Source organism: Nerophis lumbriciformis, linkage group LG12, assembly GCF_033978685.3.
Source record: "Nerophis lumbriciformis linkage group LG12, RoL_Nlum_v2.1, whole genome shotgun sequence".
NCBI classification, from domain to species: Eukaryota; Metazoa; Chordata; class Actinopteri; order Syngnathiformes; family Syngnathidae; genus Nerophis; species Nerophis lumbriciformis.
The window spans coordinates 13,444,587-13,463,145 of NC_084559.2; the positions used below are offsets into that span (position 1 = coordinate 13,444,587).

The 18,559-nt window shown below is 42.7% G+C and overlaps 1 protein-coding gene across 1 annotated transcript in view; it reads left to right on the plus strand.

The window, feature by feature from the left end:
* LOC133623018 (thioredoxin reductase 2, mitochondrial-like) overlaps positions 1–18,559 on the plus strand; it is a 107,598-nt gene that overhangs the window by 16,757 nt on the left and 72,282 nt on the right. The window contains exons 6-8 of the mRNA XM_061985924.2: positions 129–207; positions 487–549; positions 4,492–4,562. Coding sequence (XP_061841908.1) covers positions 129–207; positions 487–549; positions 4,492–4,562 — 213 coding nt within the window. The remainder of the gene's footprint in view (positions 1–128; positions 208–486; positions 550–4,491; positions 4,563–18,559) is intronic.

Below are 18,559 nucleotides of genomic sequence, written 5' to 3' on the forward strand. Positions count from 1 at the left end.
TTGACATTTTGTTTCAAAGCCAAAGGGAGCCACGACGTAGGCATGAAAGAGCCCTGGCCTACTGTGAGAACAGCCGTAGTTTACCCGCTGCCAGTCTAGCTTTAAGGCTTCTTGTGTTTCTTTTGCAGGAAAGTGAAGTATCTGAACATGAAAGGGACCCTGGTAGATGAACACACTGTCAAAGGACTCACAAAAGCAGGGAAGGAGGTTGGTAGTTAGCACTCAGGAATACATTGATTTCCATATTAAGTTGAATAACATTTAAACATTATAAAAAGTATCATTGAATAAAATAGAATAGAATGGTTTATCGTCATCAAACATGAGAGCATGACGAAAATACTGTGTGTGAAGAAACTTTTTGCCCTAAATGGTTAGAGTGAAAACACTTTGGAGACCACTTGCCTTCTTCATCTGACATTTCCTTGTTTTTCCAAGGATATGAACAATGACTGCTACTTCACATCCTTCTCTCTTTTCATGCAGATGACCCTGACTGCCAAGAACATTGTGATTGCTACAGGTGGACGACCCAAACTCCCAACGAATGTTAGTGTCATTGTTTGTATCAGTCACTCACAGGATGTCTTTCTTTGTCGGCGCCAAGCTCGGTTGTCTTATACAAACAAGGTCAAACCAGTGAAATGGTACATTTTCAGCTGGGAATCTAACTTTTTACGATATGCGATACATGACTCACAATCATGGTACTATTTTGATATTGCGACTATCGATAAACATGTCTTAATACGTCTTTTCACTGCAAGCTCAGGGTGGTGACAAACAACGTGGCTCTGAGTGTTGTTTGTGCTGCACAAGTATTCGATTTTCTTGAGACGCTTCTTATATACTGCAAATTTCTTACACTGCAAAAAGTCAGTGTTCAAAACCAAAAAAAAAAAAAAAAAATAGGGGTATTTTATTTGAACTAAGCAAAATTATCTGCCAATAGAACAAGAAAATTTGGCTTGTCAAGACTTTCCAAAACAAGTAAAATTAGCTAACCTCAATGAACCCAAAAATACCTTAAAATAATATATTCTCACTAATAACAACTGTACTACTATATGAGTATGTATTTTCTATTGTTTCATTGAAAATAAAACATCCATCCATCCATCCATCTTCTTCCGCTTATCCGAGGTCGGGTCGCGGGGGCAGCAGCCTAAGCAGGGAAGCCCAGACTTCCCTCTCCCCAGCCACTTCGTCCAGCTCTTCCTGTGGGACCCCGAGGCGTTCCCAGGCCAGCCGGGAGACATAGTCTTCCCAACGTGTCCTGGGTCTTCCCCGCGGCCTCCTACCGGTCGGACGTGCCCTAAACACCTCCCTAGGGAGGCGCTCGGGTGGCATCCTGACCAGACGCCCGAACCACCTCATCTGGCTCCTCTCGATGTGGAGGAGCAGCGGCTTTACTTTGAGCTCCTCCCGGATGACAGAGCTTCTCACCCTATCTCTAAGGGAGAGCCCCGCCACCCGGCGGAGGAAACTCATTGGGGCCGCTTGTACCCGTGATCTTGTCCTTTTGGTCATAACCCAAAGCTCATGACCACAGGTGAGGATGGGAACGTAGATCGACCGGTAAATCGAGAGCTTTGCCTTCCGGCTCAGCTCCTTCTTCACCACAACGGATCGATACAGCGTCCGCATTACTGAAGACGCCGCACCGATCCGCCTGTCGATCTCACGATCCACTCTTCCCCCACTCGTGAACAAGACTCCGAGGTACTTGAACTCCTCCACTTGGGGAAAGATCTCCTCCCCAACCCGAAGATGGCACTCCACCCTTTTCCGGGCGAGAACCACGGACTCGGACTTGGAGGTGCTGATTCTCATCCCAGTCGCTTCACACTCGGCTGCGAACCGATCCAGCGAGAGCTGGAGATCCTGGCCAGATGAAGCCATCAGGACCACATCATCTGCAAAAAGCAGAGACCTAATCCTGCAGCCACCAAACCAGATCCCCTCAACGCCTTGACTGCGCCTAGAAATTCTGTCCATTATTTTTTTTTTTTTTTTTAAACATGCCTCAAAACAACAGCTACAAAAACAATGAAGGCACACAGCTTCAGTCCAGAGTATACCAGAGTAATAAAGTAAACAATAACATAGTCCTCATTTAGTAGACTGCCTGGCATACTGTATAACAGGAAATTATAATATATATATATATTTGTATTAGTAACAAAAATGTGCTGCAAGCTAGTGATGAGTGCTTGAAGTGGCCTAACAGTCAGCCAGAGCTTCTGAAATGCTGCGTTCACTGCAAGCTGCTTTCGGTGTTTGCTTTTCATCCATCTTCCGCTTGTATTCATCGTGTATCTCCTTATGATTCTTGAAGAGGTGGGAGATCAAATTGCTCGTATCAAAGGAAGACGTCTCGGTTCCTCCTCGCATAACCAACTTTTTGCAGTCATTGCCAGTTTTTTATCCGTCAGACACACTTTAAAATAATCCCAAACCATAGACATGGTGTCGTGAGTTAGTCACCGGGCGAGCTCGATTGTTAGCCACGGCTACAGCACCGGCAACAACACACTCTTGTTGTTGTTATGCTGCGCTCGCGGCGGTTTCATGAGGTGATGAAGCGTCGCCAGTAAACCTCTCAGGCTGCAGTCGTCAACTCCTGTGTTGTGTGTGTGTGAGAGGGGAGGGGCTGCTGACTGGGAGACGCAACTGCTCTGTACTGCTCCCTACAGCTGCGTTTTAAAAAGTCATTAATTTTACTTTTTGAAACCAATGGGGAGTCTGTGGTGGGCTCTCCTATTTCTGGGGCTGAGGTTGCTGAGGTAGTTAAAAAGCTCCTCGGTGGCAAGGCCCCAGGGGTAGATGAGATCCGCCCGGAGTTCCTTAAGACTCTGGATGCTGTGGGGCTGTCTTGGTTGACAAGACTCTGCAGCATCGCGTGGACATCGGGGGCGGTACCTCTGGATTGGCAGACCGGGGTGGTGGTTCCTCTCTTTAAGAAGGGGAACCGGAGGGTGTGTTCTAACTATCGTGGGATCACACTCCTCAGCCTTCCCGATAAGGTCTATTCAGGTGTACTGGAGAGGAGGCTACGCCGGATAGTCGAACCTCGGATTCAGGAAGAACAGTGTGGTTTTCGTCCTGGTCGTGGAACTGTGGACCAGCTCTATACTCTCGGCAGGGTCCTTGAGGGTGCATGGGAGTTTGCCCAACCAGTCTACATGTGTTTTGTGGACTTGGAGAAGGCATTCGACCGTGTCCATCGGGAAGTCCTGTGGGGAGTGCTCAGAGAGTATGGGGTATCAGACTGTCTGATTGTGGCAGTCCGCTCCCTGTATGCTCAGTGCCAGAGCTTGGTCCGCATTGCCGGCAGTAAGTCGGACACGTTTCCAGTGAGGGTTGGACTCCGCCAAGGCTGCCCTTTGTCACCCATTCTGTTCATAACTTTTATGGACAGAATTTCTAGGCGCAGTCAAGGCGTTGAGGGGATCTGGTTTGGTGGCTGCAGGATTAGGTCTCTGCTTTTTGCAGATGATGTGGTCCTGATGGCTTCATCTGGCCAGGATCTTCAGCTCTCGCTGGATCGGTTCGCAGCCGAGTGTGAAGCGACTGGGATGAGAATCAGCACCTCCAAGTCCGAGTCCATGGTTCTCGCCCGGAAAAGGGTGGAGTGCCATCTCCGGGTTGGGGAGGAGATCTTGCCCCAAGTGGAGGAGTTCAAGTACCTCGGAGTCTTGTTCACGAGTGAGGGAAGAGTGGATCGTGAGATCGACAGGCGGATCGGTGCGGCGTCTTCAGTAATGCGGACGCTGTATCGTTCCGTTGTGGTGAAGAAGGAGCTGAGCCGGAAGGCAAAGCTCTCAATTTACCGGTCGATCTACGTTCCCATCCTCACCTATGGTCATGAGCTTTGGGTTATGACCGAAAGGACAAGATCACGGGTACAAGCGGCCGAAATGAGTTTCCTCCGCCGGGTGGCGGGGCTCTCCCTTAGAGATAGGGTGAGAAGCTCTGTCATCCGGGGGGAGCTCAAAGTAAAGCCGCTGCTCCTCCACATCGAGAGGAGCCAGATGAGGTGGTTCGGGCATCTGGTCAGGATGCCACCCGAACACCTCCCTAGGGAGGTGTTTAGGGCACGTCCGACCGGTAGGAGGCCGCGGGGAAGACCCAGGACACGTTGGGAAGACTATGTCTCCCGGCTGGCCTGGGAACGCCTCGGGGTCCCACAGGAAGAGCTGGACGAAGTGGCTGGGGAGAGGGAAGTCTGGGCTTCCGTGCTTAGGCTGCTGCCCCCGCGACCCGACCTCGGATAAGCGGAAGAAGATGGATGGATGGATGGATGGATTAATTTTACTTTTTGAAACCAATACCGATAATTTCCGATATTACATTTTAAAGCATTTATCGGCCGATATTATCGGACATCTCTATTTAGAAGCGTTCTATAAAGTACATGCACAGGAGCAAACGATTTCCTGTTTAACTGATTCGGGTGATTCCGTTCACGTCTGTAACTTTGTGTTCTAGATCCCCGGAGCCATGGAACATGGCATCACCAGCGATGACATATTCTGGCTGAAAGAATCACCTGGAAAAACGTAAGCATGGCCCGCATACATCTTTAAAGACAGCATAAATGTAATAGGAATGAAGAGATATCGTTTAGCTTTTCATTGGTAACATGTAGTTTGGAAGACGTGTGCTACCGATGACGTCACCTCAGTTGTTGACATGCCACATCCCGATGTCACGCGCTGTTAGCGTGCATCAGTGACAGTTCACTTTTTTCTTCCCTTCCTGTAAGCCTGTCCTCACCTCCATGATTCTGATTAGTCACATGCTTCCTGACTTACTCGGAAACAAGGCCTTTAATCCAACCATTTAGCGCCTGTCATCGCCTGGTTAATTGGTCTATCTGAGACAATTCCTCTTGGCACAGCACACGGACAGGGACTTGTTGTGGTGTACCTGGATCCTGTTTACATCATGGTGACAAATACTGTGTGGGTTGATGTTTGGACCACCAGTGTTTTTGTCTTTTTGCAAAGTTTCGTTGTTGACTCTTCTTACTGACCATTTATTTTGGTTTGTTTCGTTGTAAGAGTGGTAGGTTAGGGCATTGTTTTTCAAACTTTTTTGAGCCGATGCACATTTTTTGCGTAGAAAAAATCTGGAGGCACACCACCAGCAGAAAACATTTTTAAAAATTAAACTCCGTAGCGATATTTACAGTAAAAAGTCGTCGTCACAAGTGTTGGGTTATGACTTTAAACCATACCTGGGCAATTTAAGGCCCGGGGGCCACATGCGGCCCGTTGGGCTTTTCAATCTGGCCCGCCGGACATTCCTAAATAATTTTTTTTAGATCTTTAAGATGGAAACTGTAGCTGCCATTATGATGTGCAGTGATGTTTTCTAATGACCGTAATGTCCCGATCCAGGTTTTTGCACTTCCGATCCGATACCGATATTGTTTTTGCATTTCCGATCCGATACCAATACTGACCAATACCGATACTGACCGATACTGGCCTATCCGAGCATGTATTAAAGTTTAAAGTTATTTAGTTGTCAGAATCATGTTGAAAAGGGTTTTAGTACTCTTGATAACAACTAGCCAGCTGAATTAGGGGAGTTTGAATAATACACAATGGTTGGTAACAAGAAACTGACCTGTTTATTCAAGGATAAACACAAAATAGACAAAATTATACATGACAAACAGAAATGGCATCATTGAAACTAGGGCTGGGCGATATGGCCTTTTTTTACTATTGCGATATTTTAAGGCCATATTGCGATACACGATATATATCTCGATATTTTGCCTTAGCCTTGAATGAACACTTGATGCATATAATCACAGCAGTATGATGATTCTATGTGTTTTGATTGATTGATTGAGACTTTTATTAGTAGGTTGCACAGTGAAGTACATATTCCGTACAATTGACCACTTAATGGTAACACTCGAATAAGTTTTTCAACTTGTTTAAGTCGGGGTCCACTTAAATTGATTCATGATACAGATACATACTATCAGATATATACTATCATCATAATACAGTCATCACACAAGATAATCACATTGAATTATTTACATTATTTATAATCCAGAGTGTGGAGGGGGGCGCCGGATGTAAGTGTCAAAAAGACAGCCAAAAGAGTTTGATATGAGAATAAATCTAAAGTTAAAATATAGGGTAGAAATGCACCCATTTGCAGGAAATGTAGTCTTGATTTTCAAAATTTTCTTTCAAGGCTTGCATGTCTACATTAAAACATTCTTCTTCATACTGCATTAATATATGCTACTTTTAAACTTTCATGCAGAGAAGGAAATCACAACTAAAAAAATCACTAATTTTTTCATACGGTGTTGATGTGGAAATTTTTGCCTCTGCATTTTGATGGTGTGGGCGTGTGGCACCGAATGGAGATAAGCGTCTCGACAGACGTCACAATATTTGAACAACGATGACGAAAACTGTTTTCTCTGTCGTGTCCGTGTGTCGAAAATTGTTATGCGCTTATTTTTTTATTTGATTTTGTGCGTGGCATAGATTTGCTATGCGCAGAGGACGCTTAAACAGTGCGCAATTGCACAGGCGAGCACCTTTAGAGGGAGCGTTGCTCGCACGGCTGCTCTAGCATCACAGCTAACGTTAGCCATGCTGCTACCTCTCTGCTCGGGGAGGACTTATACGTATGTGACGTATGACGTGACAATATGTGACGTATGACGTGACAGTATGTGACGTATAACGTGACAGTATGTGACGTGTGTTGTCGTGACAGTATGTGACGTGTGTAAGAAAGTGCACTTGCTGTCTGTGAGAGGGAGACACAGGAAAGAGTGAGAAGAGCCTGCAGCAGCTAAAAGCAACTGCGTGAGAATCCACAGACCTGTGGATGTGTTGAAGGTGTGCTGGAAAATGCGGAACAGAAATTACGGAGCAGCAGAAAAGTGGAATATATTATTTAAATCGGTGCGTTGGAAAACACGGACCGGAGTTTTTTTTTAAACTGGATCTGGATCGGCATTTTCCCATGCCTTGCCGATATGCAATTTTTGGCAAATATCGGCAGCCGATCCGATCCAAATATCGGATCGGGACATCCCTATCTTCAACTATACAAAGTATTTCAATGGTTGGAATCTGCGCTTATGGATGATATACTAGTTACCGTATTTTTCGGAGTATAAGTCGCACCGGTCGAAAATGCATAATAAAGAAGGAAAAAAACATATATATGTCGCACTGGAGTATAAGTCGCATTTTTGGGGGAAATGTATTTGATAAAAGCCAACACCAAGAATAGACATTTAAAAGGCAATTTAAAATAAATAAAGAATAGTGAACAACAGGCTGAATAAGTGTACGTTATATGAGGCATAAATAACCAACTGGTATGTTAACGTAACATATTATGGTAAGAGTCATTCAAATAACTATAACATATAGAACATGCTATACGTTTACCAAACAATCTGTCACTCCTAATCGCTAAATCCCATGAAATCTTATACGTCTAGTCTCTTACGTGAATGAGATCAATAATATTATTTGATATTTTACGCTAATGTGTTAGTAATTTCACGTATAAGTCGCTCCTGAGTATAAGTCGCACCCCCGGGCCAAACTATGAAAAAAACTGCGACTTACAGGTAAAAGCCAGTAAATTAGAATATTTTGAAAAACTTGATTTATTTCAGTAATTGCATTCAAAAGGTGTAACTTGTACATTATATTTATTCATTGCACACAGACTGATGCATTGAAATGTTTATTTCATTTAATTTTGATGATTTGAAGTGGCAACAAATGAAAATCCAAAATTCCGTGTGTCACAAAATTAGAATATTACTTAAGGCTAATACAAAAAAGGGATTTTTAGAAATGTTGGCCAACTGAAAAGTATGAAAATGAAAAATATGAGCATGTACAATACTCAATACTTGGTTGGAGCTCCTTTTGCCTCAATTACTGCGTTAATGCGGCGTGGCATGGAGTCGATGAGTTTCTGACACTGCTCAGGTGTTATGAGAGCCCAGGTTGCTCTGATAGTGGCCTTCAACTCTTCTGCGTTTTTGGGTCTGGCATTCTGCATCTTCTTTTTCACAATACCCCACAGATTTTCTATGGGGCTAAGGTCAGGGGAGTTGGCGGGCCAATTTAGAACAGAAATACCATGGTCCGTAAACCAGGCACGGGTAGATTTTGCGCTGTGTGCAGGCGCCAAGTCCTGTTGGAACTTGAAATCTCCATCTCCATAGAGCAGGTCAGCAGCAGGAAGCATGAAGTGCTCTAAAACTTGCTGGTAGACGGCTGCGTTGACCCTGGATCTCAGGAAACAGAGTGGACCGACACCAGCAGATGACATGGCACCCCAAACCATCACTGATGGTGGAAACTTTACACTAGACTTCAGGCAACGTGGATCCTGTGCCTCTCCTGTCTTCCTCCAGACTCTGGGACCTCGATTTCCAAAGGAAATGCAAAATTTGCATGGTTGGGTGATGGTTTGGGGTGCCATGTCATCTGCTGGTGTCGGTCCACTCTGTTTCCTGAGATCCAGGGTCAACGCAGCCGTCTACCAGCAAGTTTTAGAGCACTTCATGCTTCCTGCTGCTGACCTGCTCTATGGAGATGGAGATTTCAAGTTCCAACAGGACTTGGCGCCTGCACAAAGCGCAAAATCTACCCGTGCCTGGTTTACGGACCATGGTATTTCTGTTCTAAATTGGCCCGCCAACTCCCCTGACCTTAGCCCCATAGAAAATCTGTGGGGTATTGTGAAAAAGAAGATGCAGAATGCCAGACCCAAAAACGCAGAAGAGTTGAAGGCCACTATCAGAGCAACCTGGGCTCTCATAACACCTGAGCAGTGCCAGAAACTCATCGACTCCATGCCACGCCGCATTAACGCAGTAATTGAGGCAAAAGGAGCTCCAACCAAGTATTGAGTATTGTACATGCTCATATTTTTCATTTTCATACTTTTCAGTTGGCCAACATTTCTAAAAATCCCTTTTTTGTATTAGCCTTAAGTAATATTCTAATTTTGTGACACACGGAATTTTGGATTTTCATTTGTTGCCACTTCAAATCATCAAAATTAAATGAAATAAACATTTGAATGCATCAGTCTGTGTGCAATGAATAAATATAATGTACAAGTTACACCTTTTGAATGCAATTACTGAAATAAATCAAGTTTTTCAAAATATTCTAATTTACTGGCTTTTACCTGTATATGTATGAGGGTGTACAATATGCTCTATATTTAAATGTGGAATGATCAGTCTGGGCAGATGTTTTCAAGCTTGCAATCACAATTTGATTTGATACACAGTCTGCTCTTCAACTTTTCTACCACTTGGTGGCAATATAGTGAGCAAGATTGTGGTGCAGCAGTGACATGTGGTGAGCAAGTAGGCAGGTGAAAAAAAAGAATAGTTCTAATTCATCCATCCATCCATCCATCCATTTTCTACCGCTTATTCCCTTCGGGGTCGCGGGGGGCGCTGCATATTAATATTAATTAATAATTCAATATCAATACATCAATTAAATTCTGTTATAAATTTATTGCCTGCATGGTAAGTAAAAATCTTTAAATTTGCACATTTCTTGATCATATACAGTGAAGGAAGCTGATATGAGACTGCCTTTATAGACATTTGTCTGCTTAGTGTGTTAGTTTGTGCAGTGCGCTAAGCCTTAAGTGCACTGAATGAATACATTATAGAAACCAGATGAGGCAGAGCCTAATATGGTTGTTCTTGTGTAGTACGTAAGCAATCATTTTCTCACCGCTTAACAAATCAACATGCTGGTTTAGGGTGTGGATATTTACAGTATTTTTGTCAAAGGTTTAATCAATATAACGATTTCTGAAATATTAAAAATTTACAGCCTGTGTAATTTATTTAATGTAGAACCAAAATACGGAAAAATCACACTGAGATGCTCTGTAGTCCTTCGATTCGCTGCACACACGCAGTCAATTGTGGTAGCCTACGTGAGCGAGCAGGCGCTTGTTGCTACCACACCATCTTTTTCCACAGAAAAAGCCACGTGACTTTTGTTTAAAAAAAAAAAAAAAAAAATGTATTTACACAAACAAAATACACTAACCATATTATATTTATCTATTCAATGAATGTGCACTGCAAAATGTCAGTGTTCAAAAACAAGAAGAAAAAAAATACAAAAATTAGGGGTATTTTATTTGAACTAAGCAAAATTATCTGCCAATAGAACAAGAAAATTTGGCTTGTCAAGACCTTCCAAAACAAGTAAAATTAGCTAACCTCAATGAACCCCAAAATACCTTAAAATAAGTATATTCTCACTAATAACAAGTGCACTTTCTTGGTAGAAAAAAAGAGACCTTTTTGCTCAATATGTTGAAAAATATTGTTAAATTAAGTAAATTCTAGTGCCATTATCTTGACATAATGATATGCGCTCGGCATTACATTTCTTGAAACCAGCAAACTTATACTAAAAACTAATTTATTGTTCTTAATGGAAAGGCAACAAGGCAAGCGCTTGTTACTCTCGGGGTCTCCTAGCCGCTCAGGCAAATCATATGGTCTAAAAATGCATTTTTCCATGGATAACATGACATCATCGCGCCAAGTGCGTGCTCTTTCAGTCAATTAGTGCATATATATACAGCCCGGCCCCCGGCCAAATTTTTTTTAATTGTAATTTTGAAGAATTCATCTGAATGTGCATGAACTATTTCTGTTCAAAATTGTTAGAAATGTCAAATGTTTGAATATTAACTGTCAGTTTACTGTACTGTGCCAACTGTACTACTATATGAGTACTGTATTTTCTATTGTTTCATTGAAAATAAAACAGCAAAGTCAATTTGGCTGTCGTCTGTTTTAATTATGAGACACAATTGTGTCAAAATCATGATTTTTTTTCATGCTTAAAATAAGAAATTATTACTTTAAAAAAGTAGTTTTATACTTGTGAGTGTTGATGACACAGCTTTGCAACACTTGATATTCTAGTTTCAAGCATGTTTTACTCAATATAGGTCATCAAATCTCAGCAACAAGCTGTAATATCTTACTGAGATCATTTAGGACCAAGACACTTAAAACAAGTAAAACACTCTAACATAAAATCTGCTTAGTGAGAATAATTATCTTATCAGACAGAAAATAAGCAAATGTCACCCTTATTTGAGATATTTCATCTTACTTAGATTTCACTTTTTGCAGTGCACAAGCTCAAAAACATCTCCAAACTGAACTATGAGAGAAAACGTAAGATGATCTGGTTTTTAATAATGAAAGTACTAAACATGTATAAGAGCTTCTCCTGGAAGAGGATAGGAGTGTGTACTTAACATATAATTAAAAGTAAGGTTTTTGGATTTTATGAATGTGAATAAGAAGTATTAGATAACTTTTTAAGAAAGTAAATGGTTCTCTTTTCGTTCTTGTTATAATGTCCATCCTGTTATGTCCATCATGTTAAATTAAGCTTCATAATAACTCCAAAGTGCCTCACCTGCCATGAACCTCACACCACATCACCAGGTAAGCAGTCTTAAACAATTACCATCGAAACATTCAACAGATTCATAAACCTTTTGTGTATGAACCAAAATTAACCACTCAGAAATGCCACTTGAGCTCAGGAAGTCCTTTCATTTTATGATAGAGGATCTCTACCACCCTACGGGCAGAAAAAGGTATTCAATAGTATTTGGGTCTTGCAGAAGAGTAGCACCACACACACGCTCGCAAGAACCGAGGTTGTTGTTGTGCTGCAGAGCTGTCATCTGTGCAGGTGAGGTCAGGGTTGGTGGAGGTAAGGGGAAGGTGAATGATGGATGTCTAATAGGCCTTGGAGCGTGTATACAACTGAGTGACATCTCTGGCCCCGGGCCTGAAGCAACTGCCATACTTCCTGCCAGCAGTAGAACACACTGAGTACATGCCGTTAAGACTGATTGTGCTCTAGAATTTGACCAGGACACTAAAGTGATCATCTTACAAACTTGACTGTTCTTTTTAAATGAACATACAACTGCAATTTAGAATCATTTTTAATGTGTTGCAAACATCTACCTACTCCCTACCTACCTATTCATTTAGTAGCTAATTTTGTCAACTTCATGTATAGGGTTGAACTTTTATTCATTTCTTACTTCTTTCTCTCTTTCATATTTATTTGTGTCCCCATCTGGGCCAATAAGAATAATACAAATTTATGTTTATGAAGATCAATTTGTCGTTTTTTCCAATCAAAAAATACAATTGATTTGAGATATATATATATATATATATTAGAGATGCGCGGTTTGCGGGCACAACCGCGGAGTCCGCGGATTATCCGCAAATCGGGCGGATGAAATTTTAAAAAATTAGATTTTATCAGCGGGTCGGGTCGGGTCGGGTCGGGCGATTGAAATTTTAAAAAATTAGATTTTAAATAGATTCAGGCGGGTGGCAGTTAAACCAATTGGGAAATATATATACATAGTTAAATGTTGTTACCCACATACGAAAAACGAGCAGGCACCTGCAGCATATGCTACAACAGAAGAAAAAAAAAAAAGAGATGGACACTTTTACGGAGCGGAGAAGGCCCCCGACGCCTCGCCGGGGTCCGGGACCGAGGCCCCTTCCCCCGAGAGGGCCCCACCGGGAGCCTTAGCTGAGGCGATCCGCGAGAAGGGTCCGACGCACGTCCAGGGTCACCACCGCGCCCACCGCACCGACACCCCGCCTCGTCCGCCTTCGCCGCGGCCGGCGTCACGCGCAGCAGGTAAGCAGCTTACCTGCCCGCCACCCCCGTGGCCGGGGGCTCGTAATAGGGGTCACTCCACGCGCTCCACCCGCGCAGCTTACCTGCCCGCCACCCCTGTTGCCGGGGGCGCGTAACAGGGGTCACTCCGCGCGCAGTGCGCTCACGAAAGGGGTGGGGCTCACCCTGGTTGATATAGACAGCAGCTAGGACGGTGGCCATGGAAGTTGGAACCCGCTAAGGAGTGTGTAACAACCCACCTGCCGAATCAACTAGCCCTGAAAATGGATGGCGCTGGAGCGTCGGGCCCATATACCCGGCCGTCGCCGGCAGCGAGACGCGCTTGGAGGTGCGCTCCGCGCGGCTCCCATATGATTGCGCACTGGTGTGCGTCTGGGTCGTGACAGCGTGGCACGCGAATGCTGCATTGGATCAGTCTCTTTTCTTTAACAGGCAAAAGCTTTATAACCTCACTAATGCCTTGCATCGTCTATATTAGATATATAACAACGGGCGGGTGCGGGCGGATGGCGGGCGGATGCGGTTCTGATCAAATGTTAGATCAGGTGGATTGCGGATGGTTGACGACTTTCTGATGCGGTTGCGGATGAAATAATTGCCTATCCGCGCATCTCTAATATATATATATATATATATATATAAAAAAAAGAAGATTTGCTAACAAACAATGACTTTTCTTTTTGAAACTTTGATGATTTACAAAAATTTCGGTTCGGTACGTACCTCGGTTTAGAGGTCACGGTTCGGTTCATTTTCAGTACAGTAAGAAAACAACAAAATATACATTTTGGGGTTATTTATTTACCAAATTTGCAAAATTTTCCACCAAAAATCTTTTTCTTAGTGGAATATTTGATGTGAAGTAATGGGAACCTTGGATAGGTCAATAATTCATAATAACATTGATTTTGATTCAATATTATGTTTTGAGCAATGACAGTTTGAAAGAAAAAAAACCACCTTTGTTTTATTAGTCAACATTGCAACTTTTTGTAAATTACATTTAACCTTTTAAGATTTTTTATTTCACTTTTGTTATGTTTTTGTTTATTTTAATAGTATTTTTAGAATGTGCAGTGGGTCTTTAAAACATTAGCTGTGGGCCGCAAATGGCCTCCGGGGCACACTTTTGACACCCCTGCTATAGATAATAAAAAATGAAATGTGATAAATCTATGGATAAAAAGCAGAGCCTGGCGACGCATGCGCGTTTATCATAACTCTCTCTCTCTCTGTCTCTGCCCCTCCCTCACCAATGCTGCTGTTTGTTTTGTTTTTAACCCCTTCTTAACCCTGAACGTACATTGAAAATACACGCAACCCTAACTCAAAATGCCGGACATTTGAGGCATTTAAGAAACTCCGCCCTGACAGCTCCGCAAAAGAGGACATGTCCGGTGAAAAGAGGACGTATGGTCAGTCTATCCTAGCCCGTTAGCTGCTAGCATGCCGTGTGTTGTGCCTCGATGTGCATTGTTTACACAACGTGCGTTACGCTACTTAATATGTCCGTGTGGAAACTTGTTCGGTACACCTCCGAACTGAACCGGAACCCCCGTACCGAAACGGTTCAATACAAATACACGTACCGTTACACCCCTATGATTTACTTTTCTTCTGACTTGTAAATGTTGTTCCAATGTTGGATGGATACGCGAGTCGTGTTAAACAATGTCAAAGTATATTCTAATACTAAAAACAATACACATGACATTGTTTGAAGCACTATTAGCTCAATGAGATGTCAGTGTTTCCCATGCATTCATTTAATTGCGGTGACCCCACCTGTTTGTCCTTGCTTAAAAACACATTATAACATACCTGGTCTGCCAGAGAATAAGAAGACCAAGAAGGAGGGATCAGTATTGCCGACATCCTGGCTTTGCCGCTATATTTAGATGGTAACCAGAGCCCTCTAGATATGTTTTTCTCGAAAAAGCAGTTCGCGACAATCCATGCCATGTTGGCAGTTTTTTCCATAACTTGAGTTGATTTATTTTGGAAAACCTTGTTACATTGTTTAATGCATCGAGCGGGGCATCACAACAAAATTAGGCATAATAATGTGTTAATTCCACCACTGTATATATCGGTATCGGTTGATATCGGAATCGGTAATTAAGAGTTGGACAATATCGGATATCGGAAAAAAAGCCATTATCGGACATCTCTATTCAAATTATATATACACACTATTATTCAATCTGTTTTTCTTTACATAAATATATTTTCCTAAATAATCTACCATGGTAATTGTGTCAAAATATCCCTTATATAGAGAAGCTAGATTCTGGTAAATGTTACCAGCTATTGTTTCTGGATGTGGAGAGAGAAAATATTGCAATCATCCATCCATCCATCCATCTTCTTCCGCTTATCCGAGGTCGAGTCGCGGGGGCAGCAGCCTAAGCAGGGAAGCCCAGACTTCCCTCTCCCCAGCCACTTCGTCCAGCTCTTACCGTGGGACCCCGAGGCGTTCCCAGGCCAGCCGGGAGACATAGTCTTCCCAACGTGTCCTGGGTCTTCCCCGCGGCCTCCTACCGGTCGGACGTGCCCTAAACACCTCCCTAGGGAAGCGCTCAGGTGGCATCCTGACCAGATGCCCGAACCACCTCATCTGGCTCCTCTCGATGTGGAGGAGCAGCGGCTTTACTTTGAGCTCCCCCCGGATGGCAGAGCTTCTCACCCTATCTCTACGGGAGAGCCCCGCCACCCGGCGGAGGAAACTCATTTCGGCCGCTTGTACCCGTGATCTTGTCCTTTCGGTCATAACCCAAAGCTCATGACCATAGGTGAGGATGGGAACGTAGATCGACCAGTAAATTGAGAGCTTTGCCTTCCGGCTCAGCTCCTTCTTCACCACAACGGATCGATACAGCGTCCGCATTACTGAAGACGTCGCACCGATCCGCCTGTCGATCTCACCATCCACTCTTCCCTCACTCGTGAACAAGACTCCGAGGTACTTGAACTCCTCCACTTGGGGCAAGATCTCCTCCCCAACCCGGAGATGGCACTCCACCCTTTTCCGGGCGAGAACCATGGACTCGGACTTGGAGGTGCTGATTCTCATCCCAGTCGCTTCACACTCGGCTGCGAACCGATCCAGCGAGAGCTGAAGATCCTGGCCAGATGAAGCCATCAGGACCACATCATCTGCAAAAAGCAGAGACCTAATCCTGCAGCCACCAAACCAGATCCCCTCAACGCCTTGACTGTGCCTAGAAATTCTGTCCATAAAAATTATGAACAGAATGGGTGACAAAGGGCAGACTTGGCGGAGTCCAACCCTCACCGGAAACGTGTCCGACTTACTGCCGGCAATGCGAACCGAGCTCTGACACTGATCATACAGGGAGCGGACCGCCACAATCAGACAGTCCGAAACCCCATATTCTCTGAGCACTCCCCACAGGACTTCCCGAGGGACACGGTCGAATGCCTTCTCCAAGTCCACAAAGCACATGTAGACTGGTTGGGCAAACTCCCATGCACCCTCAAGGACCCTGCCGAGAGTATAGAGCTGGTCCACAGTTCCACGACCAGGACGAAAACCACACTGTTCCTCCTGAATCCGAGGTTCGACTATCCGGCGTAGCCTCCTCTCCAGTACACCTGAATAGACCTTACCGGGAAGGCTGAGGTGTGTGATCCCACGATAGTTAGAACACACCCTCCGGTTCCCCTTCTTAAAGAGAGGAACCACCACCCCGGTCTGCCAATAATGCAATAATCAATAAATTAATTTAAATTTTTCTGCTGTCATTGACTGGTTTCATACATTAATTGCATTGTGTCCATGTTTATCTGTAAATGCAGTGCAATTATTTCAACATGCATTTTCTCCAACCTGGCTGCCTGTGCCTGTCACCATTCTTGGAACGGTGTGTAATTCAGTCAGACATAGTGAGGATGAGGCTGAAGGCGTTGGCTGAAACGAGACATTTTCCTAGTTGATGAAAGTGTAGAATCCTGCTGACGCTCTTTACTTGATCTCCTTTAAGCCTCTCACAATAGTGATAAGTGCACCTCTGCATTACCCAGACACAGGGACAAGGGGCATTGGGCTTTTTTTTTTTTAGGAGTTGGTGTTAACATGGACAAGGGCAGTATTTGCCACAGGCACTCTGAGCTGTCAGGTACATGCCGTCTAGAGGTAGGAGGTTAGGCAAAAACAAGTGAGAGTGGGGCCTCCTGCATGAGGGTGATTGGCTTCACTCAGTAGTCTTAAATGTAGACTTGAGCCCTGAACATGACATTCCCCATCTGCAGGGATTACTTTAAATGGGAGCAATTAGCCCTCCTCATAGCCATGGATCTTAGGGTTGTATTAGACATGTTATTCACCTGGACCACACACACACACAACATTAAGTACACTTGAGCAATAATCTCACCGTGGACCGGACTAGTCTGGTCTTTCAGCACTGTCAAGGTGCCTTAGAGGAAGGTAACAAACCCTGAGACTTTCCAGGGTCATAACACTGTTGAGCTGTCTCACGAGCTCAGTGCTTCTCATTGATTTTCTGTTGCGCTCCTCCCAGGAAGAAAACAAACATTGTATGCCAAAAGATGTATCAGAGAAGTATTTGTGTACAGAGATAATGTCTAGGTTTGATTGAAACTGTCGCAGAGCTGTTAACTAAACATATTTATTATTGTGGTTGTTATTTCCAGTTGTGCTGAGCTGTATGATGTCACAGCATTATTCACACATGAATAATGCTGTATAATAGACTATATTCATATTATTCACATGTGAATAATGCTGTATAATAGACTGTATTTATGTTATTCACATGTGAATAATGCTGTATAATAGACTGTATTTATATTATTCACATGTAAATAATGCTGTATAATAGACTGTATTATTCACATGTGAATAATGCTGTGTAATAGACTGTATTTATAATATTCACATGTGAATAATGCTGTATAATAGACTGTATTTCTATTATTCACATGTGAATAATGCTGTATAATAGACTGTATTCACATGTGAATAATGCTGTATAATAGACTGTATTATTCACATGTGAATAATGCTGTATAATAGACTGTATTTATATTATTCACATGTGAATAATGCTGTATAATAGACTGTATTCACATGTGAATAATGCTGTATAATAGACTATATTATTCACAAGTGAATAATGCTGTATAATAGACTGTATTATTCACATGTGAATAATGCTGTATAATAGACTATTTATTCTATTCACATGTGAATAATGCTGTATAATAGACTGTATTTATATTATTCACATGTGAATAATGCTGTATAATAGACTGTATTTATATTATTCACATGTGAATAATGCTGTATAATAGACTGTATTTGTGTTATTCACGTGTGAATAATGCTGTATAATAGACTGTATTATTCACATGTGAATAATGCTGTATAATAGACCGTATTTATGTTATTCACATGTGAATAATGCTGTATAATAGACTGTATTTATGTTATTCACATGTGAATAGTGCTGTATGATAGACTGTATTAATGTTATTCACGTGTGAATAATGCCATATAATAGACTGTATTTATATTATTCACATGTGAATATTGCCGTATAATAGACTGTATTTATATTATTCACATGTGAATAATGCTGTAAAATAGACTGTATTTATATTATTCACATGTGAATAATGCTGTATAATAGACTGTATTTATATTATTCACGTGTGAATAATGCTGTATACTAAACTGTATTATTCACATGTGAATAATGCTGTATAATAGACTGTATTTATATTATTCACATGTGAATAATGCTGTA